Here is a 26,746-nt window from a genome sequence, read left to right on the forward strand (position 1 = left end):
GCCTCCTTCATTCCATCCCTTGTTTTATCATTTACAGGTGTTTATTATTAGCTATGTTCCCATGGCATATCGTGTTTTGGTGATTTAAGTGGTTATTGTACACATATCATGCAATAAAGGAATAATAAATTGTGTAAAGGATTTGCATGTCCATGTGTCCGATCGGGCTCAAAATTTTCACAGGTCCTAAAACCTATGGTTTCCATGCTCTTGCAAAGTTTTAGTCCCATCCGATATTGAATGTGGGCACGGCGAGGTCAAAGGTCCCATCTTCACCCTATGCACCTCGTTGTATCAGAGTGAAGGAGCAAAAATGGAATGGGTCATTCGGATTTGCATGTCCATGTGTCTGATCAGCCTCAAAATTTTCACAGGTCCTAAACCCTATGGTTTCTATGGTCTTGCAAAGTTTGCATCCCATCCGACACCAGATGTGGGCACAGCGAGGTCAAAGGGCCCATTTTCACCGTATGCACCTTGTTGCATCACTCAAGGTGCAAAAAATAAGGAATGGGTCATTAGGATTTTCATTTCCATGTGTCTGATCGGGCTCAAAATATGCACAGGCCCTAAACCCTATGGTTTCCATGGTCTTGCAAAGTTTGAGTCCCATCTGACATCGGATGTGGGCACAGCAAGGTCAGAGGGCCCGTTTTCACTCTATGCAACTCGTTGCATCACTCAAGGTGCAAAAAATAAGGAATGGGTCATTAGGATTTGCATTTCCATGTGTTTGATCGGACTCAAAAAATGCACAGGTTCTAAACCTATGGTTTCCATGATCTTGCAAAGTTTGAGTCTCCCATCTGACACTGGATGTGGGCATGACGAGGTTAGAGGGCCCTATGCACCTCATTGCATCAATGAAGGAGCAAAAAATGGAATGGGTCATTCGGATTTACATGTCCATGTGCCCGATCAGGCTCAAAATTTTCACAGGTCCTAAACCCTATGGTTTCCATGCTCTTGCAAAGTTTGAGTCCCATCCGACGCCGGATGTGGGCACGGTGAGGTCAAAGGTCCCATTTTCACCTTTAGCATATATATACGGGTCATCAGGATTTGCATGTCCATGTGTTCGATCATGTCACATAGACCACTCAGCAATTGTTGAGTGGTTGTGCTTGCTAGATGTAATCTTTTGGCCTCAGGCTCTCAGCAATTGCTGAATTTTTATAAATGTAGATCTTTTGTTCAATTTTTACTCCATGAGGCTCTCAGTATAAATTTTTGTTAATTTTCATATAACCTATTATAATTGGATGTAGATGTAATCCTCATGTAATCTCTTTTGCTCAATTTTTACTCAATGAATTGTAGTTGATTATCTATATGGCACCACTGGGCTTCTAGTCACCACGGTGGCTTGGAACACTTTTACCCTCATTTAGGATTTATTGCAACAAGGACTAAAATACCAATAAAGTAGGACTATATTTTCCTTGGTTTAGGACCAAAATAATGCTAAAATAGCTCTAACAACCCACCATGATGGTTGCATGGAGATACATCTAGAAAAATACAATTAAACTTTAGAAAATGCAATTGATGATATGGCCCTTGAGGGGTCCCATCTAGGGACAAGGGCCATATTGACATGCATTATACAATATCTAGGATGCCACTAGATAGATATGGCCCTTGCCCCTAAAGGGGACCCCTCAATGACCATATCAGCAATTGCATTTTCCTTGGTTGCACAAGGAAATACATTTTCCTTGGTGCACTAACATGTAGCTCCAAGAACCAGCACGGCCATTATCATAGACCTCCTTCTGTTTGCCAGCATGAAGGTCATCATAAATCTCCTTCTATAATAATAGTAAAAATAGGTAACTCCATAACTCCAAGAACTGGCATGGTGGTCATTCTAAGCAAACCTTGAATTTTCATGATCTGTATAGGCACGCTACCTAGTGATAGGTGGCAAAGCTATGGCAAAAGGCTGGGTGATGACAGGTGGTTAAGCTAGAGACTGTACTACATGAAGCAAAGCAGATCTGCATGATGTACGTAGTCAGGCCAGAGACTGTGTTGCACGAAGCAGGGAGGAGTAAGCCGAAACATCGAGCGATTGCGTTTGAGCGAGCCCAAAGTTCGAGCGATGCTTGTAATGAACTTTTTCTAAACATATAGTAGCAATCATTTTTTACTAGAAATGGTTGAATTTACATTACACTATTACAGATTGTTATTAGTTATTTTTCATATGATTCTTTAAGGCAACATACAAAGATGAAAATTACTTTTAGAGGTAACTCATAAATCCATGCAAGTCACAATGATTCAATGAATACCAAATGAAAAATAATTAGCAACATACAAAGAGAAAACCTATTATTCGATTAATAATAAATCCATGCAATTTAGAAATCATTTAATAGAACAGAAGGGGAAATGCTGGAATGTCTACACCTCAAGGTAGTCACTCAAAATTATGTAAGGTAGCACGTGAGCTAAACGGGTTTCTAAACAAACAACAATAGTCCTGCCCATGATATAGAAGCTCCTCCTAGAAAAATCCTTCACATAAAAGTATTTGTAGCTCATCGATTTTTATGCTACCCATATGATTTGATCCCATTTTGTACACGGAATGATCACATGAATAAAATATTTAAACTATTGAGCTAATAAATTATTGATCACCTTATAACCATGATGCTAACAAAATATGGATCACCTTCATATGTCCATGACCATGTATATACTTGTGGGATGGAGGGAGGGAACCAAGGACCCAAACTCTATATGAGAAAATTTTAAGAAAATATAGAGTTTGATGAGGTTTAGCTCTGATGAAACAAAGATAAGTACCAATTTTTCGAAGCTCTAGAATTTCCACTCTAACATGATAAATGGATTCATTCATATCATTTCACTCGTTTTGACTACAAACATGACCATATATGGAGTATGATTAACCAGAATCCAAATCTTTGCTAATTGTCAATTGCTTGGTTTGTAAGAATCTAAACTAGTATCCTTGTTAATGAATAACTGCTTGCATATAGATGTAAAATAAAATTAATTTTTAAATATATTTAATATCCTTTACAATCTAAGATATTTGCTCCATGGGTCCTTCACAAGTAAAATGATATTTGCAATGACCTTTAATTATCTCATTCAAGAAACACCTATAATTTTTTGTTTCATATTCAAGTTGGAGTATGTAGATTAGTTTAAAGACCGTGTCAAAAGTTTTTCAAATTTGTTGAGCAATGCATGAGTTATAGATTAAGTTACACATAAAGTGGCAGGAAAGGCCTCATGTTTTGAACAATAATTTATTTTCTATGGTGACCTATCAAAGATCTAGGGGATGTGTCCTTTGGGATCCTGCATTGTTAATATAATGAAATATTTACCACTCTTTCTATTAATGGTATTTGTACATATGATGGATTGCTCTTTTTTTTAAAGAGTTTTATATGACTGCGTTTTGTTCTTCCATAACATTTGTCAATGCCTTTAGGCACATGATGGGTTGCCCATTTTAAAGAGAAAGTTTTATATGGATGTGTTTACGTTCTTTCATAACATCTTTCAAATTCTTTTGTACAGATGATGGATTGCTCTTTTTTAAAAGAGTTTCATATGTTCCATATCATTTGTCAAGACCTTTGGGCACATGCAAACGCACACTTGAGAAGGATGTGAAAGGGATGCTAATCATGGTTGGAGTAACACCAATAAATAAATGTTTTAATGTCCATATAAGTCATTGAAATCCTTAATTTCTTGAATTGTGCCCTTCTCCCTCTTTGAGACCAATTATTCTCTCTCTAACTCAAATATTTATCCTTCAATTGTGCAACTTCCAAGGAGAACATGCTCGGTTCAATTCAACTACCATCTGGGTTTATTGTGATCTTAAGTAGATCTTTTACTTCAACTTCAGCACATCATAAGAGAAGGCAATTTGCAATAGTGAAAAATATTTGTTAATTTGACAAAGTCTCGAGTTTTAACCCATAGTGTCGCTATATAGTGACGCTTATCCGTCGCTATATAGCGACGTTTTTTAATTAAAAACTTCGCTATATAGCGATGGAACATAGCAAAAATGTCGCTATATAGCGATGCTTACAGTCACTTTTTTATTGTAGCATGAAAAAAAGCTTATAGATGCTATTTTATAACTGTTAATAGCTCTTCTTCATGCTTATGTTGTGATTTTATAAGTGTAGATGGAAGGGACGAGTGGAAGCTCGTTCGATAATGTGCCAATGCCCGGGAGCACGAAGTGGCTTACGGAGAGGTTATATTGTCATTGCACTCATTGCAAGCGAGAAGTACGACATCAACATCGTATTATCATGCGCCACTTGCGGATGTATGGGGAGGAGCCGGAACCAGTACCCACCGTTGTTGTTGCACGTGTTGATGGACCATCGGTAAGTCAAATCTATTTAAGTTTGTAGTCTTATTGTATACCAGGAAATACAAGATCTTATATTTACACGAAATCTTAAAACAGGATGAGGAGGGTGACGAGGGTGTGCATATACCTTCTCACTTTCAGTAAGACTATAGTCTCCCGGATGATGATGATGGTATGGTCGACATGATGGATTCCAATTTTTGGGGCACTACATCCCATGTACATGTGATGTCAGAGTCTGAGGTCAAAATGTGAGAGTTGCAATCAACACAATTGTACGAGGGTGCTAGGATGTCTAAACTACGTGCTTGTCTCTCAATCTTGAATCTACAAGTAAAGTATGGGTGGTCGGATACAAGTGTCTTGGCCTTAATGAGGTTAGCTCTTGCATTAATTTGACTCATTATTTGGATATTGTTTGTTTTGAGAATCATCATTTGGATAGTGTATACCGAATCATCATTGTTCGAAGCCTATGTATGTTTTGAATTGTCATAGGTTGCTCCAGAAGATGTTGCCTACACCAAATACCATGCCTGCATCAAGAGATGAAGCGAAAAAGATGCTAACAACGGTGGGTATGGATTATGATACCATCCATGCTTGCCGTAATGATTGTATTCTCTTTTGTCGTGAGCATGGAGATTTGGCTAGTTATCCAAAGTGTGGGGAACAACGATATAGAGATGACTTGTAGGGTGAGCAGATACCGGTAAAGGTCTTGAGACACTTTCCCATCATTGCAAGAATACAACACATGTTCCGATGCAAATCCATAATGGAGTTGATGACATGGCATGCATCTCATCGGTCCATTGATGGCACATTGAGGATTCCCGTAGATTGTGTAGCTTGGATGCACATAGATAATCAGTGGCCGGACTTTGCGAGGGAGCCACGCAACTTACATCTTGGGCTAGCCATGGACGGCATGAATCCTTTCGGGTTACGCTCGACATCTTGGTCGACATAACCCATAGTCGTGGTGAATTACAATATCACACCATGGCTAACAATAAAAAAGGGACACCTCATGCTTGCACTACTTGTGCCAAGAAAGTACAAGGCAAAAAATATGGACATGTATATGGCACCTTTGATAGAGGAGTTACAATTTTTATGGAGAGAAGTGTAGGTCTTTGATATTTCCAGAGCTCCTAGACATACCAATGATATTTTGGTCAGGGGTATCTTGATGTGGACCATGCATAACTACCCAGGATATGGAGAGTGCGCAGCTACGTGGTTGTGTCTTTACATGTACAATGAGGGATTATGCTTTTTTGACCTCTTTTTGACTCTCTTTCGTATGCATGTCTTGTACTAACAGATTCATGCATGCGTGCAGGACTTGTTACAAGTGGGTATCATGCTTGTCTTATTTGTGGACCAGCTCTGAAATCACTTGCACGCTACTCCAAGCATATGAGGAAAAATGTTTATGAAGGTCATGCTCGATACCTTCCGCTCAACCATCTCGCACGTGGAGGTCAGCTTGATCCACCACCATCATATTTGAAGGCAAGTGACTGGATTCAAGCTTGGAGGGTGAATGGAGAGGAACCTCCTCCTGGTATGAAGAGGCTATCGATCTTTCATGAGATTCCTTATTGGGGTCAGTTACAAATCAATCATAACACCTATTTCATTAATTTTGGACTTTTTGTGTTATTTTTGGACAAAGCCCAAAAATCCTTCCCAAATGAAAACTTTACTTTGTGAAAATATCCTTCCCAAATCAAAATTTTACTTTCTGAAAATATTCTTCCCAAATCAAAAGTTCACTTTGTGGCACTATCATATTCACATAAAAATATTGTTTTTTCAATCTATACTTTTGCACCAACATGCAAGAATTTGAAATAATCCTATATTGGAAATTCTAGCTATATCTAAGTTATTTGTTAATTTAATTATTTTTAATATTTTTTCTTGACGTGATAAATTTATAAATCCATAAAAGGAGACTTAAATATTTCATGAAAATAACATTGTCACTCGCAATATGCACAAAATTTTTAAAACTTTTAATAAATAGAAAAAAGACATGATGCCATAAGACCCAAGTTTTGTATTGAACCAAAGAGGTATAATAGCAATTATAGCTATTATTATATGATTACATTGAGAGACGTTGCTCTCAGCTAGAGTCTTTATATCCAAAATGATATAGATTGAACATATGTTTACAATTTAAATTGTTGCTCTTAAAGAGCCTCAATTCATGCCATCTGCATAATTTGACTCCCCATTGTCTTATTGCTCAATGTCACGACAGTCCCTTGCCAGGTGCCATCTGCATAATTTGACTCCCACTTGTCTTGCCAAGCCTTGCCCCTTGGGTGCATTGACTCCCCATTGTCTTATTGCTCAATGCGATAGTCCCTTGCCAGGTGCCATCTGCATTAAGTCCCTATTGTCTTGCCAAGCCTTGACCCTTGGGTGACATCCAGTGCAAAATACAGGTGCCATTTGCATTAACTCCCACAAGTTATCTTGCCAAGCCTTGCCCCTTGGGTGCATTGACTCCCCATTGTCTTATTGCTCAATGTGATAGTCCCTTGCCAGGTGCCATCTGCATTAATTCCCTATTGTCTTGGCAAGCTTTGACCCTTGGGTGACATCCAATGCATATTTTGACTCTCATTTGACATAGGAGGTGATGACTCTGATTATAATTGTCTTGGATTGGCTTCTTGCCTAGTACCCAAATAAAATCCTTCAATGGACTTCAATACAAAGCTTTAGTCATGGACATTCTTCATTTGCGCTATCTCCTTCTACTTCCTCCATGGCGAGCATCCTTAAAAATTCATGTATATGCAAAATAGTTTGCTATGGTATTTTTATTTTTCCTTCTACCTCATATCCCATGCACTTCTTTGATTTCTTTGCCCTTGAATGCCAAGACACTATGATTGTCTCCGTCGAAACTTCAGAGACCGCTTCATCATTTGGGACCCACTCCTTCATTATACAATTAGTATACAATGTGTTGTTATCCATATTCTCCTTCCTGCCCTTTGGCTCATACCATACCGCTGTAAATGTTGTAGCTCTCCCTTGGTCATCTCTTTGCACATCAACTACTTTTGCAACCCAAAACTTCACATTCTCATGTTCATCATCCGATGGCCGAACCACAACAAAACAATCAACCTCTATATCTACTTGTGGCATAAACTCTCTCTTCTTCGGTCCACAATATGGATGTGGGAGTAATGATACAAATTCATTTTCAAAGACTGGAGCTAGGCGCAAATCGTTATGAGAATTTGGCCAAAACATATTGCATTCTTCCTTGACATCCTTTGAGCCTCGCATTCTCTCAAGGTCCTTTATTAAATTTCGTGTCTTGTTAATTACAGTGGTAGTGTGTTCTCTCCAAGTAGGCTTTGAATTAGGATATCTCTAGAGCATTTTCTCTTTGTATGTAATAAATGCTTTTAATCCTTCTATTTCACAATTAGACCTCTCATTGAATTCTTGTATAGGAGCCCATGTTGGATACCTTTCCTTGCTGGGAATTGAAGTTAAGAGACTGTAAGGTTCTTCAGGTTCCCATTTTGTATCATGAGAATACTGTTGCCATTGCATTACGTGTTTTTCATCTTTAAAAAAAAAACTAAAGTAGTGTGGATTGGTATGACCTGTCGATGCATCACCACCCGTTTGTATGAAAGGTAGAATGAAGCTCTTCCAATCATACATTCTTTTGAGCCTCTCACATATTGTACTTTCCTTGCGACCACCAACTTGCCTGCCACATCTTCTTACCAAGTCATCTATTGTCTCCACATCCTTGCATTTAAGCTCCCTTGAGACTGTGCTAAAAACTTGATCGATATCCTCATGTGTATGCCCAACATACAAAAATCCACATTCGACCTCATTGAAGATTCGATGAGCAACTAGCATGGAGCAGAATGCAAACATGAGTACATTCTTATTTTCTCGCCAGCAATTATCAGCTTGTATTCTCAAAGTCATGGTAGGCGACCTTTTTCTGCATGTACATTTCGAATTGCCTTCATAATAGATGTTACAACTTGATTGCTATCATGTAGATGCAAGGAATCAATCCATATATCTGCAAAGAACTTAATTCCATGCACTAACACTCCACATAGATGTGTCTTTAGAAAGTGCTTTCCTTGTAATTTAGGTGGAGTGGCAACAAAATGAGGCAATGTTGTTGTATTCTGATCTATGCCATCTACAATAAGGCACATGTAGTCATCGGGATGCGAAATAGCTTGCTCCTTCCAAAATGCATATTTTTGTTTGGAATGTCGAATAAGGTCATGATGAGATTTTTGGTTTTTTTTGTACAATTCCCTTTGATTTGGACATGTTGCACTCTCAATCGCTCACTTTAAATCATCACAGACATTGCACTTTGACATTTTTTGCCTCCTTGGGATTTTAACATATCCAAAGCTCTTCTTTCAAAGAGTATACAAATTATGAGAAGAAGCTACGGCATCCCCTCTTTGCCTTTGCTTTTCTGCAATAGAGTCAAATACTTCGAGCTTTGTCAAGCCCATTGAAAGGTGCATTTCAGTGATTGCGTCACCGTTAGGAAGTTTGGTAGATATATGGGGTTGAGGGTAAGCATTTTCATGTATGAAGTCTTAAATTGCTATTGCCCTGACAGTTGAGATTCTTGATTTGGACCTTCCTCTATTACCGTGAATGCTAAATTTGTTGCCTTTGCCTTGGTGACTAAATCCCAATATGTACCATGGGATAATCCAGTAATATTGTGATATGCCTTATTGTAAATCCTTTTTCGATTTACGAGAGGTTTTACCTTTTGTCTTGAACTTACCCTTTTATTGCCATTCTGAAGAAAGCAAGAGAGACTTGTGAGAAGGTATTCATTTCTTTCACTTCCTCTTCTTTGCCACACGTGTCCTCTACATTCCTTGATGTCTGCAAGATCAATGAAGCGCATACATCTTCGCTTGCAACATAGATATCCCAATGCATTTAACATGTTCTCCTCCTTCATTACTCTCTTCCTCTTTAGTTGCTTTTGTGGATCTGCCTGGATTCGCTTTCTCTTCATGCATATGTATGACTGTTTTCGTTCCTCGTGCACGTTGTTATCTGTATTTATGCACTTCTTCTCCTCACATTTGTTTGTAACCAAGCATCCATGATTGGTTGTTGCATCCTTGGCCATATCACAATCAAAGTTAAATATTGAATAATCCTCTGTTGATCTCATCCTCGTTTTTAACATACTCTTAGGACCATTCAATGAATTCAATATTCTACAAGGGTATTGAGAACCTTGAAACTCTTCCACTCCTGAGAGAACATCACTCATTGGGACATCTTGCATGGCTTTCACAAATCCACAAGCTTAATTGACACCGGTTTGTTAATATGCATGAACTCATCCACACTTGACAGGACATCACTATTGAAACCTTTGCCCTTCTCACTGTGCAAGAATTCATCCACCCCAGATAAGGCTTCGCTTCTAAAATCATTTTGTTTCTCGGAACCAATGAACTCATCCACTCTAGATAAGATGTCACTTCTATAATTGAGTATATTGAAATCATCCACATTTGAAGTGATAGAGCCTGGCACATGGGCACGCTTTTTAGGTCCTTTGATATTGTAGTATACCTTGTCTTCATCATTGAAAACCACATGTCTCTTTCTCATGTTTAAAAATTGCGTGCTCCATCTCATATTCTTGCCTACCTCATAGTAGGGATCACATAAGGATGTTATGTTATCAACCATACCATCATCAGTGACTTTTAAAATCCTCATCTGTGCAAATGACTATTGCTCCACTTGTTCAAATCCCAATACTTCACCTTCTACTATAGTCTTATTTGCAAATGATCTCATTTGTAAAATGTCCCCTATGGTGTACTTTGTATTCTTGACAATGTCTGTTGCATAAGTCTCATCTTTGTCCCATGCTATAAATGATTTGTTGGATGTATTGTAGGGCATAACATCTCCAAGTGTTTCCATATCTCCACATTTATACTTTAGCTCAACATGTGCACTAAGAATCTTTGATACAGTAACTGCCACCTTATCTTTGCCAAGTCTTTGAAAGTGGCAAACTGAATTGGGATCACTATCATGGATTGTAGCAAATGCAACTACTTCTCTTTTGCTACATAAAGTCACATCCATCCCTGGAACAAAATCTATAGCCATCTCCTTTGTGAGAGTCCTTCGTAAGCAAGCTACAGTAGCACAATTACATAAATATTAGTCTCTTTTTAATAATCTACTCATTTATTATAATTTTTAATGAGTACTTAATTTATTGGCGGGAGAAGTTATCTGATCAAGTACTCATCAGATGGACATGCCAAGTTATCCTTTGCATGGTCGATCGAGCATTAAATACTATTTTTGCTCTAGTGTTATGCACATCCGTAAAAAAACACGTTGCTAGGTATGTTATCCAATCAAGCACTTATGGGATGGGCGTGCCACTTTGCATGTAAGTCAATTCCACCTAGTTGAAGGTGTGTGCAAAGTATTGTGCCCATCGGATATGCTTTGCATTGTCGATCAAGCATAAAACACCGTTTTTTCCTTAGTGTCATGCACAACCATGAAAAAACACGGTCCTAAGTGTATTAATCAAACCTTGAGTACTTATTGGACGGGGGCTCCACTTTTCACGCAAGTCCGTTTCAACTAGGTTGAGATGCGTGCAAAGTATTGTCACCATCGGATATGCTCTGCATGGTCGATTATGCATTATACAATGTTCTTCCTGTAGTGATATGCACATCTGCAAAAAAACATGCCCTTAGGTATGTTATCTGACCAAGTACTTATCGGATGGGTGTGCCTCTTTGAGAAAATTTCAATACCACCTAGGTTAAGGCATAGGAAAAGTATTATTCCCATCGGATATGCTTTGCATGGTCTATCGAGCATTAAATACCATTTTTGCCTTAGTGTCATGCACATCCGTAAAAAAAACACGCTGCTAGGTGTGTTATCCGATCAAGTACTTATGCGATGGGAATGCCACTTTGCATGTAAGTCAATTCCACCTGGTTGAAGGTGTGTGCAAAGTATTGTGCCCATCGGATATGCTTTGCATTGTGGATCAAGCATAAAACACCGTTTTTGCCTTAGTGTCATGCACAACCATATAAAAACACATCCCTAGGTGTGTTATTCAAACAAGTACTTATCGGATGGGGGCTCCTAAATTTTAGTTCATAGGAATAATTATAAAATATTTCTAAATTTCAAATGCATTTTAAGTTTTTATTTAAAATGTGAAAATGTAAAAATTAGGTTTTTTAAAATCATCTTTGAAAGAGATTAAAGTTATTTTTTAAATTAGAGCTATTTTTATTTAAGTCAAAAAACGTTTAAATCTTAGTTTATAGGAATAATTATAAAATATTTCTAAATTTGAAATGCATTTTAAAGTTTTTTAAAATTATTTTTGGAATTACGTAATTTTTTTTTTAAAATGTGAAAATGTAAATATTTTGTTTTTAAAATCATCTTTTAAAAAAAAGACATCCAGTAATATTGCGATATGCCTTATTGCAAATCCTTTTTCCATTTACGAGAGGTTTTATCTTTTGTCTTGAACTTAGCCTTTTATTGCCATTCTGAAGAATGCAAGAGAGACTTGTGAGAAGGTATTCATTTCTTTCGCTTCCTCTTCTTTGCCACATGTGTCCTCTACATTCCCTGATGTCTGCAAGATCAATGAAGTGCATACATCTTCGCTTGCAACATAGATATCCCAATGCATTCAACATATCTTCCCTTGACCTTTGAAGTATGTGTATGATCTGCATCATGGATGTTTTTATCGAAGCTATACTTTTATATTAATATAAAATCATGGCAAAAGTTTATCAAGATGATTTTTTTAGTTTCATGATTTGACAAAATATAGTATGATTTTATATATTTTCTTTTGAATTTCTAAGTAAAACTTTGTAAATACTGGCAAAACTTTTACAATTTTTGCATGATAGTTTCAAATCTTGGTATTCTTTTGTTTTTCATGATTGTCATTAGAGCATAGTTTGTGCTTTCAGGTTGCATAGCTTTTCCTTTTTGGATATAAACCAACCCCTTGCTAGCTGTTTTATTTCTCTAGTATATCTTCTAATTTATTCTTTCTTTCTTTGCTCTTTTGGTTGTTCTATTTGCTCTCTAATATCCTCTTTTGTTATAACTATCATTTCCTATGATGTGTATACTTTCCATTATGAATCCTCATCAAACACTACATATTTGGAGATAATAGTTTTCTCGGCGATGATTGGTACATAAAGCATATGGGCTCTTCTTTGTTCACAGTAACCAACCATAATAAATCTTGTTGATTTTGTATCTAGATTCCTACTATGATCAACATGTATGAGAGCATATGCAATGCATCCAAAAATTTTGAGATGCTCAATCTTTTGGCTTATTGATTAATGCTTCATATGGTGTTTTACCATATTTATATAACTTCTATTGCTAGCTTGTTCAATAAGTAATTCATTGTATTGATGGCTTCTACCTGATATTTAATCTTTGGGAAAATTATTTTCATTAAGCATTGCTCTAGCACAAATATACTACTATTCTATTCTTTCTTCATACAGTTACATTTTTCTATGGTGTATGCTTTGGAAAACTTCATAAGTGCTACGGACATATAAACATCTCCTCTATTTGATCTGAGTACCTTGGATTTTTTGTTTATTTTGTGTTCAACCATGGCCTTGAATTCTATAAATGCTCTAAGCCTTCAACTTCTTTTGAGAAAATAGACCCAATAATGTATGCTAGAGTCATTGATATAAATGATACACAATAGAGCGAACCTTTCCAAACATTGGAGTGTATCAATGTAAGAGTACCTCTTAGTCTTTTTGTGCTTCTACCAAATCTAGCTATAGGTTATTTTCCAAAGCAACATGCTTCACAAAAATTTCCAACAAGTTTGAGGCTTAAAATTCCATTTGCCATACTTTGATGTCTGGATTGTGTTGAACTTTTGAAAATGACATGTCCATATATTTTATGCCAAAATTCTAAAAGTTGTATCGGTTGAAGCCTTGTAGAGATTGCAAGATGATTTGGTATTGATGCTATCATTATGAATAATATACCTTCCTTAATTGATTTTCCAAACAAGTTCATATCCTTTGGATTTATCTCCTATCTTTTTAAAGATAACTCTATAAATTCTCTCTTTCACTTGACCAATTGATAAAAGATACTTGTTGAGAATTGGAACAAGAGTACATAATTTACCAATCATTTATGTCCTTTAAAAATATCCATAATTAACTTTTCCTTTCCATAGATAGGATTTGTTGCATTGTTATCCTGTGGATCACATTCTTGGATCCTTCCCAAGGTTTTGTTTCTATGAACCATTCTTATGACTTGTCACATGACATGATGCTCCATTTCCTAACCATTTTCTTATGTATCATTAACATAGTGCTTGCATTCACACTTTGATTCTATAATGGGCTACATTTTCAACTTTCCATTGATTGGTTTCATCATTTATGCTACTGGATTGATGGCTCGCTATGTTTTATGAATGACAGTTTGCCAAAGATTTATAGTTGCAAACCTGTGCAAACATGTGTGTGTGTGTGTGTGTGTGTATTATGCATGAGAGAGAGAGAGAGGCTGCAACATAGATAGACAATGTGTGTGTGTGTGTATGTGTGTGTGTGTGTGCGTGCATGCGTGCGTGCATGCATATGTGTGTGCACATGCGTGCATGCGTGCATGTGTGTGTGTGTGTGTCTGTGAGAGAGAGAGAGAGAGAAGGGGGGTGTTGGGGGGAGGAGAATAAGGTGAGAAAAACAGAGTAAGAAAGTTCAAGAAGGCCTGGATTTTGTAGAGGTTTTTGTTTGGTGATAAGGATGAAGAAGTTATTACATCAAGTCAGCATGAAGCTCAAGAACCAACTAAAAAGGGGTTTTAGTTAAACATTGCAGCAACTGATGTCATTCACAATGAAGCAAAAAAGATATGTCTCTTTACTAGCTTAGTTTTTAGGGTTTATATCACATTTTCCATTATTTAATGCAATTTTTCATCTCTATACTCTATATTTAATTTTAATATAAAAATCCTTGTAAGGTCTATCACCAAGCCCAAAATAATAAATATAAAAATTAAAGCTTGTAGGTTTCAACAAATGCCCAAGTAGACAAGGATAGCTTGTATTTGTTCATGTGATACATTATACATACATTTAATAGTCTTGAGATTAGCAGAAAGATGCCATTCTATGTGGTAGGATTCATAGCCCTCAACTTCAAGCATCTCACCATAGTTACAACCTTTGATCACAATTGGGATATCAGTTTGGGCAAAGAGCCACTTCAAAATTGATTGTGACTCTTTTGGGACCAATAAAACCAATTCACTTCAAATATTCATGTTATCTCAAATGTAGCCAACCACCAAATCTCTTACTTTGATTGCACGTTAGATTAACTTGCATCATCAAGGTCAACTCCAAGATCCAGTATTCTATTTATCAATATCAAACTGACTCTTTATAAAATTTTCCCTTTCACCACTCACTTTCATCAAGCTTTAGGACAATGTTTGGTTAAGCGTTGTATTTTAGCATAGGATATTATAAAACTTGACCATGGCCTAAACAAATCATCAAACAACCATCAAAAAGTTGATGTTTACTATGATTTCTAGTTCTTTCCACTCGCCAACCTTCCCTTTCATAGTTAGCGTACTATGTGCTTGCTGAGGCTCATTGACTGTATTGAGTACACCCAAATTGAGAGCATGCTAAGCCTCATCAACAATGGTTAGTTTTGAAAGTGGGACTTAAACTTTTGTTCCCATAGAAAGGCATGCTTTTTTTTAACTTTTAAACATGAACTAGTATGCCCTTGTACGTATGCCTATAGTATCACAAACTCCTTATGCATTAGTTGCATCCAATTCTCACAACTCTATTTATTGACTCTGACATGAATGATTGCAAAGATAAAAGACTTTGAATTGTGACTAGACAATGAGGTACATTGGTCCACAATTAATACATGTCAATTATTGCTACAATAATTGGTGTCAGTTATTGCTACTCATACTATAAGAAAAAGATAAGTTGTCTTTGCTAATTTTCTCAATGTCATACTGGTATGGCGCTACACATATATTGAGGAATTTGACAACTTGAACCTATATCGAATTAACATGAGCAACGAACCGATGCAGTATGATAATTTCTATTGGTACTAGATAAGAATAATAATAATCTCTCAAGTTCTAACTTTGGATCATTCATGAGATTTACGATCTTAAAAAGATACTTTTTGACCATGTCAATAATGATAGTCATCTTCACACCTCTACTTATATTCTTGACTCATAAAATCAAATATACAAGTGAGGTCAATTGAAAAGCAAGATGAATGTTATGGAAAGGTATTTTCCACGAATTTCCTTTTTGCTAAGGATGACTATGGAAATTGGATGAGATATTGTGAGGATATTGATTGATTATCGCACAAAATTTCAAAGTATCCATATTTTTCTAGGCTAGATGGTTAGTATTGTGGGTGGTTCCATAAGACTAATGTCACTAGTGTGACTAGTGTTATATGTATTGTGTATTTTGATGTTTCTCTATCAAGTATAATTTTGCTAGGATTAGTTGACATGATGATTTAGTAATTGATTTTTACTTACTTACACAATTGACGACTTGAGTACAAACAATGAGTTTGATAATGAGGAATGGAGATGGTGAGCAAAATATTGAAAGGTTGATTAGGGCCATGGGCCAATACTATACAATAATGTATAATTAGGCTATGGGTTAATTTATTTCAACAATTTGGATGAGGGCATATTAATCCTTGAGATATTTTAAGCTCGCAAAGCTATGTGTAACAATCCCTCTAATTGTGGACAAGGGGATGTACCATTAATGGCTCTTTTTTATTTTCAATGAAGGATTATAAACAGCCTAGATAGGAAGCAAGAGCCACCATCTAGAGGGGGAAGATTAGAACCCATGCTGTGTCACTTATGGGCCTCAAGCCTCTCTCTCTCTCTCTCTCTCTGTCTCTCGCTCGTGCGTGCGCATGTGCACACACACACATTTTTTCTCTTCATGAAAACTTTGAATGATTTATATTATAAGATAGCTATTCCAAAAAAACTGGTAAGCTAAAACATTACATTAAGAGAAAATCTCAGTGTAGGGAAAATATACATCGTGATATATGTAGCGAGTTTGCAGAGAATCGAAGAGAGATTGCTACAAAGAGTGACGAAGTAGAAAATACTGGACCACCAAAGACTCTGTGCTTTCTATCTTTCCAAAGAGTCTAGAGCACCTAGTAGCAAACCTAGGTAAAGAACAACTCAAAATCCGATTGTCGAGGATAGATCCCAAACACCCAGAAAAGCTTGCCAAAAGAAGCCTAAGGAAATCTTAGTCGCAATCTCCACCGAAGGATGCCCAAGAAGCTTCGTGTGTCGGGGCAATGTCAAAAAATATGAGATACAGATTCCCTCGGAGCTAAGCACCTACGACAAATAGTTGGAGCAATACATCCCCATGATAAAAGCTATCCAGATGGAACAACCCCCAATAAAAGATGCCATAGAAAGACCTGTTGTTGTAGAGCGACCTTGGAATGCCAAATCTATTTCAATCTCTTCCTCCACAGTTGACCATATGATGCAAACACCAAATTTGATTGGCCTTGTCTGATGCAAAGGGTGGAGACAACAGAACTTCATATAAAGAGCAGACTGTTATATGAGATAGCTTTAAAGGACGAATGGATGAGTGTACCTAAAAGAAGAGTCCAATCCTAAAGCTTGGCTTGAAGTTCTAAAGGTGATAGTGGCTGAAATGGCTGAAGCATCCGAGTAATGATCTGCCATACAAGACGATAGTGCGCACGTGCGCACACACACACAATGATATGTTGGAAGAACAAACATTTATCAAGAAAACCATTTTAGTTCAAACTATTTGAGGGTGGAATTGGATGTGTATACAAGAAGGTAGAAGAACCCAAAAGTGGAGAGAACATGCAAACGTGTGGAAAGTGGAAATAGAATATGAGCTAAACATGCTTCATCTCCAAGAATACCAAGACATAAAGATTGGTCAATATATTTAATATGTGGAGCCCAAAGAACCTTAAAATATATTTAAACAATTATGCAAGCAAGAAGCTATAGAGGAAAATTAACCTTATCATTCCATTCCCCAATGACAATTGAAGGAACTACATGGAATTTTCTAGCTATAGAGAATTGCATTATGATTTTATAATAATTGTGTGGCATTTGTTGTCCCAAATAATATGTTGGGCTCTAGAGGACTTTAATCAATCATCTCTCTTTTTCCAACCAGCAAATCAACTCATTTTTACTCAAGCCTCACTATTCATACGTAAGAGGAAACAATACTTTGCAGTGTTAGATGCACTACTCAAACAGTTTAGCACAGTGACTTTAGCCTAAGTGAAGATATGCTCTTTTACCCTCCTTTATGCTCTTTCATTTGGGATAATATACCTGTATCTAAAGTTGTCTTCAAGGCGTATTTCATAACTCTCTCTCTCTCTCTCTCTCTCTCTCTCTCTCTCTCTTGCATGCATACACAGAGCATCAAAATATTCCCAACTTCAAACCATTCTTTACTTGCTCTACTTGTATCAACCCTAGCTTAAAACTAGCTATTTCAACTTGTTGGACTTACTAGACTCCCATTGGCATTGTTGCACCTTGAGTCCAATAAATAAAGAGCTCTTCTCCACAGTTTACTCTTGCTTTATTCTACGCAGTCAATTTTGGGATTGTGTTTGTGGTACATGCAATCAACATTGATTCATGGTTCTTGTTGGAGGTGGTGGCCTTCACCCCCCATTTGGACGTGGAGCATGTTTAATTGAAGGGGGGGCTCACTCGCATCGACACACGTACCACTTGGTGGGATTGCTCCCATATGCAAATGTGTGGCCTAAAATGGCCTTGGATATATATTCTCATTTGAAAATTCTCTATCAATCCCTCCATGGGCCTTTTGGGGGTAGGAATTGGGACCCCCCACACTGCCCTCGACACATGGTAGCCATTGCTTGGCTAACAACATGGTATTATAGCAAGTTTATCCTATGGACTATGCGTGGCTTTGACATGGATGTTACATGTGTGACATGAAGTGGTTGATGCAACTGTTTCTATTGCGGAGATGTCGCGATCGCAAGTGGTCGCATGTATTGATTGTTGCGACGATTGTTTGTACTGTAGAGACATAGCGATCATAGGTGGCTTAAGTGCGACTTGACTGTTTTCGAGGGCTACAGCTGTTATGGACAGCTTCATATGACTTCTCGTGGACTTTGGCGACAGGCTAGTATATGTTGATTTTGGGGTGACTTTGCTATCATGTGGTTTGTCTCACGTAGCCTTAGTTCGGTTAGCCCCCATCTTGATTTGGTTGTGGGGTTGCCTTTGCTTTGATCAACTGCACTTCAGGGTTTGTCCACGGGGAGGTGTTGGAGGTGGTGGTCTTCACCCTTTGCTTGGGCATGGAACGTAGTTAATTGCAGGGGGGCTCACGCGAATCAACACATGTACTGCTTAGTGGGAAGTTATCCCAGATGCAAATATGTGGCCTTATTGGTTTTGCATATATAGGCTCATTTGAAGACCCCTCAAATCCCTCTCGGGACCTTTGGGTGTATGATGCAACTATGCATGGCTAGGAGGGGAGGATTGGGACTCCACGTACTCGGCGCTGCCCTTGACACGTGGCAGCCTTTCCTTGGCTGCCAACAATTCTCCCCCCCTCAATGTGCGTGTAGAATGATGATTTTCACATTTATGTATTTTTGGTACCCTTGTTTGACACACACATCATTGTATTTCTTGTTCCTTGCAAGGGAACATCGTGGCTTTGCTTCTGGGATGCTACCATCTGTGCACTATAACACAATTTATATGATGCTGTTACTGCATGATCGTTGAAGAAGTTAGGTCCATGGCCTACCCAAAATGTGTTGTCGATTTGCTTTCCTATACATCCCACTGGCCTCCATAGGGATTTTAACATGATCTCTCTTTCTCTCTCTCTCTCTCATATCAGTTCTCTCTCTCTTCACAAACATACACGTCTGAGATCTGGAAGCTACTACAAGGGTGTAGAGAGAGCAGTGCCAGGGCGGACTCTAAGCTTTGCTCTAGAAAATGTTGTGCTCATTACACTGGCACAACCTACAATCCTGCACGATTTACAAAATTGGAGGCAACTGGAGGCTAAAACTTAAAACTGTTTACTCCTATTATTAGCACATGTAGATACGTTTCTTCATTGTAACCAAATAGGCTGAGAGAGAGAGAGAGAGAGAGAGAGAGAGAGAGAGAGAGATAGCTTTGTAATGCCATTGGTATCAGGAACTGGTAAGACAGTTGTTTAAGACAAACTATGGCACAAAAGAAAAGCATTGCTATCAGAGAAGTGGTAACAAAAAGTTGTACTGGACAAACTATGGCACAAAGAAAAGGATCAGTTAATCCAATGCATCTCTCTCCTCAAGACACTACTAACATGCAAATCCAAAATCAGCTCTCATGATGTCAGGTGGAGATGGGAAGATGAAAAAACATCTGCAAAATATGCGACATTGAGATGCATACCATGCACTTTTCAGGGACTTTTCTGAGGCCGGTCATATCAGCACATCCAAGAGGACGGGATAGTCACATATGAAACTACACAACTCTGTTGAACAGTCAGTAAAAATCAAGGGATCCTGCATACAATAAATTGTAGGACACAGTCGTAAGGTCTCCAGTTCTCAGTATCATTTCATCTCATCTCATCTCGTCTCATCTCTCTCTCTCTCTCGATTGCATTCTGACATTGCTGACATCTAAGGATTTTCAGCTTCATGCTGCTCAGGGAGTCATCATTGCAGTACAGTTTATGATTAAGCAGCTGTTTGGAAGTGACTGACTTCTCAACTGAATGCAGTTCACTAATCTGCATTACAGTCCAATTGAACATTAAGCAACTCTTGACGTGCACATCTTATATATATATATATATACACCTTTATAAGACAAGAATAAGTCCAATCATACAAATTTAGATTTTTTGTTGTTCTAAAGACCAAAAATCTACACTGAATGAAAGAGAAGAAAAAAGAGCTAAACAAAAACTTTTATGAAAAACAAAAGGAAGACATACTTATGTCGTCATCAGTGCCCAAGCATAAGCAGCTATACTGGGTTTCTAAAGACCCACGGAGTCTTATCAGCCATATCAAAGGGAATCTTCGGGCCTGAATGCAAGCAAGGCATTTGACCAATAATATGGGTCACAGAAATTATCGACAGTTCATTCCTCTGCAGTATGTAAACTATAGCATCATTATATACACTGCCAGCACTGACTTCATAATAAGTGCAAATTGCATCCTGCATACTTACAATTTCTACTAGTTCGTAGAACTGCAGGGCCACTAACATATGTGAAAAGTCAGCTCTATAATCACGATACATACCATCATCACAGAGGTATGCAACGTGCCTAAAACTAAGAAACCTGATCTCAATACATGTAAATATAACTTAAGCATGTAAGATGAACGAATTTTGTACAGGTAATCCAAAAGGAAATGCATCTTCCTCAGCTCCGATTTCAATTAGAGTCACAACTTTCATATTTTGCATGGTATGACCCTTATGACCCTTAACTCATGGAGTCTCTAGTGGTGGAGGATGTTCCTTGGGGGAGCAGAGAGAGGATTTGTATGATACCCTTGCAGGTGGAGAGGGGGAGAGCTCAAGAGGCAGTGATGGAGCCAAAGTCTCTCCTGAAAGAATCTGTACAACCTGTGCTATGTTGGGCCTTATGGCAGGCACTCGCTGAAGGCATAAGAGTGCCAATGTGATGCACATGTTGGCATGTTCCTGGTCGTAATCTCCATGAAGTGCCTCATCCATTAGATCCAAGAGCTTCCCTGTCTGAGACAAGCTCCGTGCCCAAGAGATGAGGTTGGCCTTTTCAAACTCCTTCATAGGTGATGCAGTGACCTGGATTGGCCGTCTCCCTGACAAGATGACCAGCATCAGAACACCAAAGCTGTAGATGTCACCTTTCTCTGAGAGTACTCCACGTCCTCCATATTCTGGAGCTACGTAACAAACAGTGCCCCTCATGCTTGTTGTGCTACTCACATCCTTGCTAATAAGCTCACCACTTTTGCTCAAATCTCCACTCCATTGAGGGCTGAGCAAATCATTGCTAAAGCGGTTAAGATCCCTGCTCCCCACGTCACTTCCTATAGAACGTGCCCTTGATCGTCTTTCCCTACCTCTGCTCATGTTCAAGTTACCCCTTGGATGTTCCCTCAGCCATTCTCTCGACCACTCTCTCGAATGGCTTCGAAACCTTTGCATCACAGGGTTGCAATCAAGCCTTGACTCCTGCCTGTGACCGCTTGCATCACTACTATGATAATCTTTACAGTTATCTACACTCTTATTCTTATGACTCTTTCCATCACCATTGCGGAAGCTGATGCTCTTACTGCTTAGTTCAGCAAAGTACTCATCCTTCCACCATTCCCTGCTCTTTCTGTGTTTAGGCCTCACTTTCTGCTTGTCTTTCTTGTGAGCTTCAGTGCTCATGATTTCTGTATTCGGTTCACCCCTTGCAATGACGGGTCTCGACTTGCTCTTCTGTGCTTTAGTTTTGGGATGGTTCTCTTCTCCTGCAAGGATCTCGGGATCCTGACTACCAACACAGAATTCGGAGCTTATCCAATCCATGACATAGTCTTTTCCACTGAGTTCCCCACTTGTATCCTGCCTCCACCACCAGTCCTTACCTGGCAATCTCTTCATGCAGGATCTCTGTCTCTGGAAAGACTGTAATACCAAGTCTTTAGGCCGATCATCACTGACTACCTCATCCGTAGTGCAACCCTCCGAGGGATAGGCTTTACCTTCATCGGAATCTTCAGCACATGAGGGCTGGGCGTCCTTCACCATCGAGGTCACCTTCCCATTCCTGTTTTCCTGAGTTACAAAGCCTGAAACATCTTCATGCATCTCAATGTCAGCCAATTCATCGGGTATGTGTTCAGATGCCGCCAATTGGACGGATACATGACTATAATTTGGTAAACATGATACCGCATCATAATCAACAACATCATCAGAGCAGCGTGGAGCTTCGGTCGGAGGGACATCGATAACAACCGGTTTCTCCTCCGTCAAGTTCTCTCTTTCAAATGCAACAGCCTTCAGGGGCGACTCCTCCGAAAGAGAATTCCTCGCCCAGCTCTGACTTGTGTCGAGTGTCCCAGGTGAAAGACGAAGAGAAGTCCTCGCCCAGCTCTGACATGTCTCCAGTATCCCAGGTGAAAAACGTTCAGGAGTCTCAAATTTGAACCTATCAGGAGTGCATGTGCGGAATCTGTCGGGGGTATCCTGTGGAAATTTGTCAGTGGAGGTAGACATTCTTGCAACATCCATAGAGAAATCTTCGGCTTTCAGTCTTGCAAGGCCAAAATCGGCAATGCGTGCAGAGAACTGGCTGTCAAGGAGTACGTTACTTGGCTTGACGTCTCCGTGAATGATTGGAGGGCTGCACTCCAAATGCAAAAATTCAAGAGCTTTGGCGATATCAAAGATAATCTTGAACCTTTTACCCCAGTCTAGATGAACAGGGTAGCCTTTTTCGAACAAGGCATCCTGCAAGCTCCCGTTAGGCATGCACTCATACACTAATAGCCGTCCTCTTCTGCCGTGAATGCAGTAACCCAACAGACTTACCACATAAGGAGAATTCAGCTTGCTGCATATGGACAGTTCGTTCTGAAATTCTCTCTCACCTTGTACAGATGAAAGATCCAACTTTTTTACTGCAACTTCTTTTCCGTTCCGCAGGACGCCTCTGTAAACTATTCCAAACCCTCCTTTACCCAGCTTTTGAGCGTCTGAGAAAGATTTCGTAGCCCTTTTCAGCTGTCGATACTTGAACTTGCGAAGCTTGACAGGAAACCCGTTATCAGTGCTTGTCTTGGTGATTCGTTGCTTTAAAATCCTGTAGTGCCAATATAGGAAGAACGCAAGGAGCGCAACCAAGATACCGAGGACTGTCGCAGCGATCGGGGCGATGAAAGATATCTTCAGAAAACGCTGAGACGGAGGATGGCGGGCAGGATCTAGTCGAATTGATGTGCGGAAAGCTGAAGAAAAGAAAAGGGGGAGATGCCTCGATGACATATTGCGAGACGGAGGCCTACATGTGATCTACCATGCTGAACTCGTAGATGAGCACGAAAAAGCTCAGCAAGAGGAGTAGCGAAGAGTTGGAGATCCAAGCTACCTCACCGAGATCCAAGCAAAAGGTACACTTATTGAGCCGAAAGAGATTGTCGAGACGAGCAACGCTGTCTCACATGGCTTTAGTTACAATCTCGAGCATGGGGAGCGCAGATGTTCGATCTGCTTCTTCGACTTCCAGATGTATTGAGCTACCGAACAGACAAGGCAGTTACAATCTGGGGCATGCTGATTGCAGATGTTGGATTTGTTGCTTCGTCTTCCAGCTTTGGAGCCTCTAAACTTTGTCGATCTAAGCTCTTAATTTTTTCTGTAGCTCCCATTTGTCGGCCAAACCAACGACTCGCACGGTGATTGTGATCAAGTGGAGATGGGAAGTGCAACAGGATCAGAGAGGGAAGGGATTTTTTGTCAAAAAGGCAAAGGGAAACACATCTTTCTCTCGCTCGCTCGCTCTCTCTCGCGCGCGCTCTCTCTCTCTCGCTCGCTCGCTCGCTCTATGTGGGTGCATTCTTCACCGATTGGCTGTATAGGCGATGCTGAAACACAGTATACTAGTAGTAACTATGCAAGCGGTCTCGTCGGTGCAATACGGTACTGTCTCCTCTCTCTCTCTCTCTCTCTGTCTTTCTCTCAATCTCTGCGTCTCTCTCTCAATCTGTGCTTGCCTGTCTCCCTCTCGCTCTCTCATGTCTCTCTCTCTCTCTTTCTTTCTCTCCACCAGCAATCAATTGGACGGGCAGGAGAGTAAACCACCAACCATAAGAACGAAATGAGAGGCCGCGCAAGTCTACAAACGATGCAATGGACCTGTGTGATGGTACAGACTCGAGAGGTGAAGAAGACGACCATCTGACGAAGGGCAGTGAATTGCAGTGAAGTGAAGTGAACACTGAAGGAAGATGTGACATTTGACTGTTTGACTGTGACGGTTGACTGTCACAGTGCCATGACACTTGATGACAACGTAACGGTCCACAGTCTGGCCTCCGTGGACTCCGCCACGCAATCGCCACGTCAAATGAATAACCACGTGTCTCATCCCCCACCTAGTTGTATATCACTCCTGTCACCCGTTAGTCCTAGTCATGCTGGTAGCTTCTCCATGTCATCCTTGGCCCCCGCTTGACACGTCATCAACTCTCTTTAGATTCTCGCCCGCGTAAGCCCCCATGTCAGCGTCCTAGACCACTCATGTTTTTTGTTCCCACGATGGCATTTTTGCAGCAAAATACCAGGTCCAACCTTTGATTTCCAGTGCTAGTATGCTCCATCCCCGCGCATGTTTTTTGCCCCATTTTGAAGACCAAGATTTCCCTGGCCATCTGGGGCTACCCTCCTTCTGGTGTGGACAGACACCAATCGAGTCCAACAGTGTTGCATGGGAAAGTTTGCTGCAATTTGCTTGCCAACGTAGCATTTTGGCCTCTCTTTGGCCTGTCTCGTGTGAATGGCCTCTGAAAAGTTCAAATTCCCCAACTTAGAGAGCAGCTCCCTGCGTCAATGCTGGCGTTGGGGAGGCTGCTGGCTCGGCTGGTTGCTGACTAGGCTGGATCGTGTCCCCCCATGTAGTCCTGCTAAGTTTTCCTTGATATTTTACTTATTGCACCGTCTGCAACTTGTTGAACCAGTCTTTTCCAGCATCCATGGAGACTGTAGCTTAGGCGGTTGCAGAGATAAATGCTGGTCTAGCAGGTTCATCCAGTCCAGCAGTGGGATGCTGGGTTGGAATTTGGAAATTCCAGGCAGCCAAACTAGCAATCCACTGCCAGGAAATATGTAAGTCTCAGCATTTTCCAGCCATGCGGTGGTGAAAGCATTCTACAAGTGGGGCTCTCCCAGCCCCACAGGCTAGCACGGGGAGGTGCTCTTATTGCATGAATTTGCACCTTTTCTAGCACAACATTACGTCGAGTTTCTCCATGCACTTTACATAATAAGACTCTCCATGTACTTTACATAAGACACAAGGTTGGATTTAACGGCACTCAAATCACCTTCCCTAGAATTAGAAAGACATTATTAACACCTTAACAATAGCCACTATTTATTGATCATCTCCTACTCGCTCCTACACTGTTTTCGATTAATTAATTAATCGTATCTCCTAATCGGCCTCCTATTTACCAATTAACCTAAGCCTACCTGCATCTAATTAAGCCCTCTGCTTCGCTTCGCTTTGCCTCATCTCTATGTCTCCTTCCCTACCGTCACCTCCCCTCTACGTCTACTCCCCTCTCACCGCATGCCATCTCTACTACACTCCTGGTTCTCCATCTCTCCCCCTTCACCTCATCCTCTCTCCCTCCCTTCACTCTACTCTCTCCTTTGCCTCAGCCTCTCCTCGCCCTTCCTCGCCTCAGCCTCTCCCTCACCTCATCCCTACCTCGCCTCTCCTCTTCCTCAGCCTCCCTCACCTCTCTCCCCCTCAGTCACCTCACTCTCCTCTCCCTCCCTCTTTCTCCCTCCCTTCCTCTCTCACAGCCTCTCCCCCCCCCCCCCTTCCATTCCTCCTTTCTTCACTGGGAGGCTTTCACAAACCCCCTTCTCCTCCCTCCAGCTTGCCCTGGTATTTATACTAGTTGTAGGAAGCTTCTCGAAGAAGCTACCAATTGGAGTAGCTTCTAGAATCGAAGCTTCTTGATGTCAAACTTAATTGCTTCTATTCGCTTATGTTAATCGATTTCAAGCCATTGCCTTATGTTAATCAACCATTCCACCATCAAACTAATTAATTAATAAGGCCCCAAATTCAATTTGGGGGTCCCTAATTGGTTATAACTTATTACTTTTAGAATGGTTTTTTAAAGGAGAATATTCAACTCTCTCTTAGTCACAACTTACTACTTCTAGAATGGTTTTTAGAAGCCTAATAATCATCTCTCTCTCTCTCTCTCTCTCTCTCTCTCTCTCTCTCTCTCTCTCTCTCTCTCTCTAGAAGCCTAATAATCATCTCTCTCTCTCTCTCTCCCACCACCCGTCACCCCTCTCTCTGTCTTGCCCGTCTCTCTCTCT

The 26,746-nt window shown here is 39.8% G+C and overlaps 1 protein-coding gene across 1 annotated transcript; it reads right to left on the reverse strand.

Moving 5' to 3' along the window:
* Positions 1-20,701: 20,701 nt before the first annotated feature.
* LOC147883285 (putative receptor-like protein kinase At1g80870) lies at positions 20,702-24,507 on the reverse strand. The gene has a single exon (XM_087399864.1). It carries the CDS (start codon positions 23,669-23,671, stop codon positions 21,134-21,136), a length of 2,538 nt encoding a protein of 845 aa, XP_087255990.1. The 5' UTR covers positions 23,672-24,507; the 3' UTR covers positions 20,702-21,133.
* Positions 24,508-26,746: the final 2,239 nt, after the last annotated feature.

Source organism: Dipteris shenzhenensis, chromosome 28, assembly GCF_047967505.1.
Source record: "Dipteris shenzhenensis isolate YYH24624 ecotype China chromosome 28, Dip_SZ_1.0, whole genome shotgun sequence".
In the NCBI taxonomy this organism is placed as follows: Eukaryota; Viridiplantae; Streptophyta; class Polypodiopsida; order Gleicheniales; family Dipteridaceae; genus Dipteris; species Dipteris shenzhenensis.

What these genes read in the sequence shown, in the direction of transcription:
- LOC147883285 (XM_087399864.1), bottom strand. Translation starts at nt 23,671, where the DNA reads ATGTCATCGAGGCATCTCCCCCTTTTCTTTTCTTCAGCTTTCCGCACA.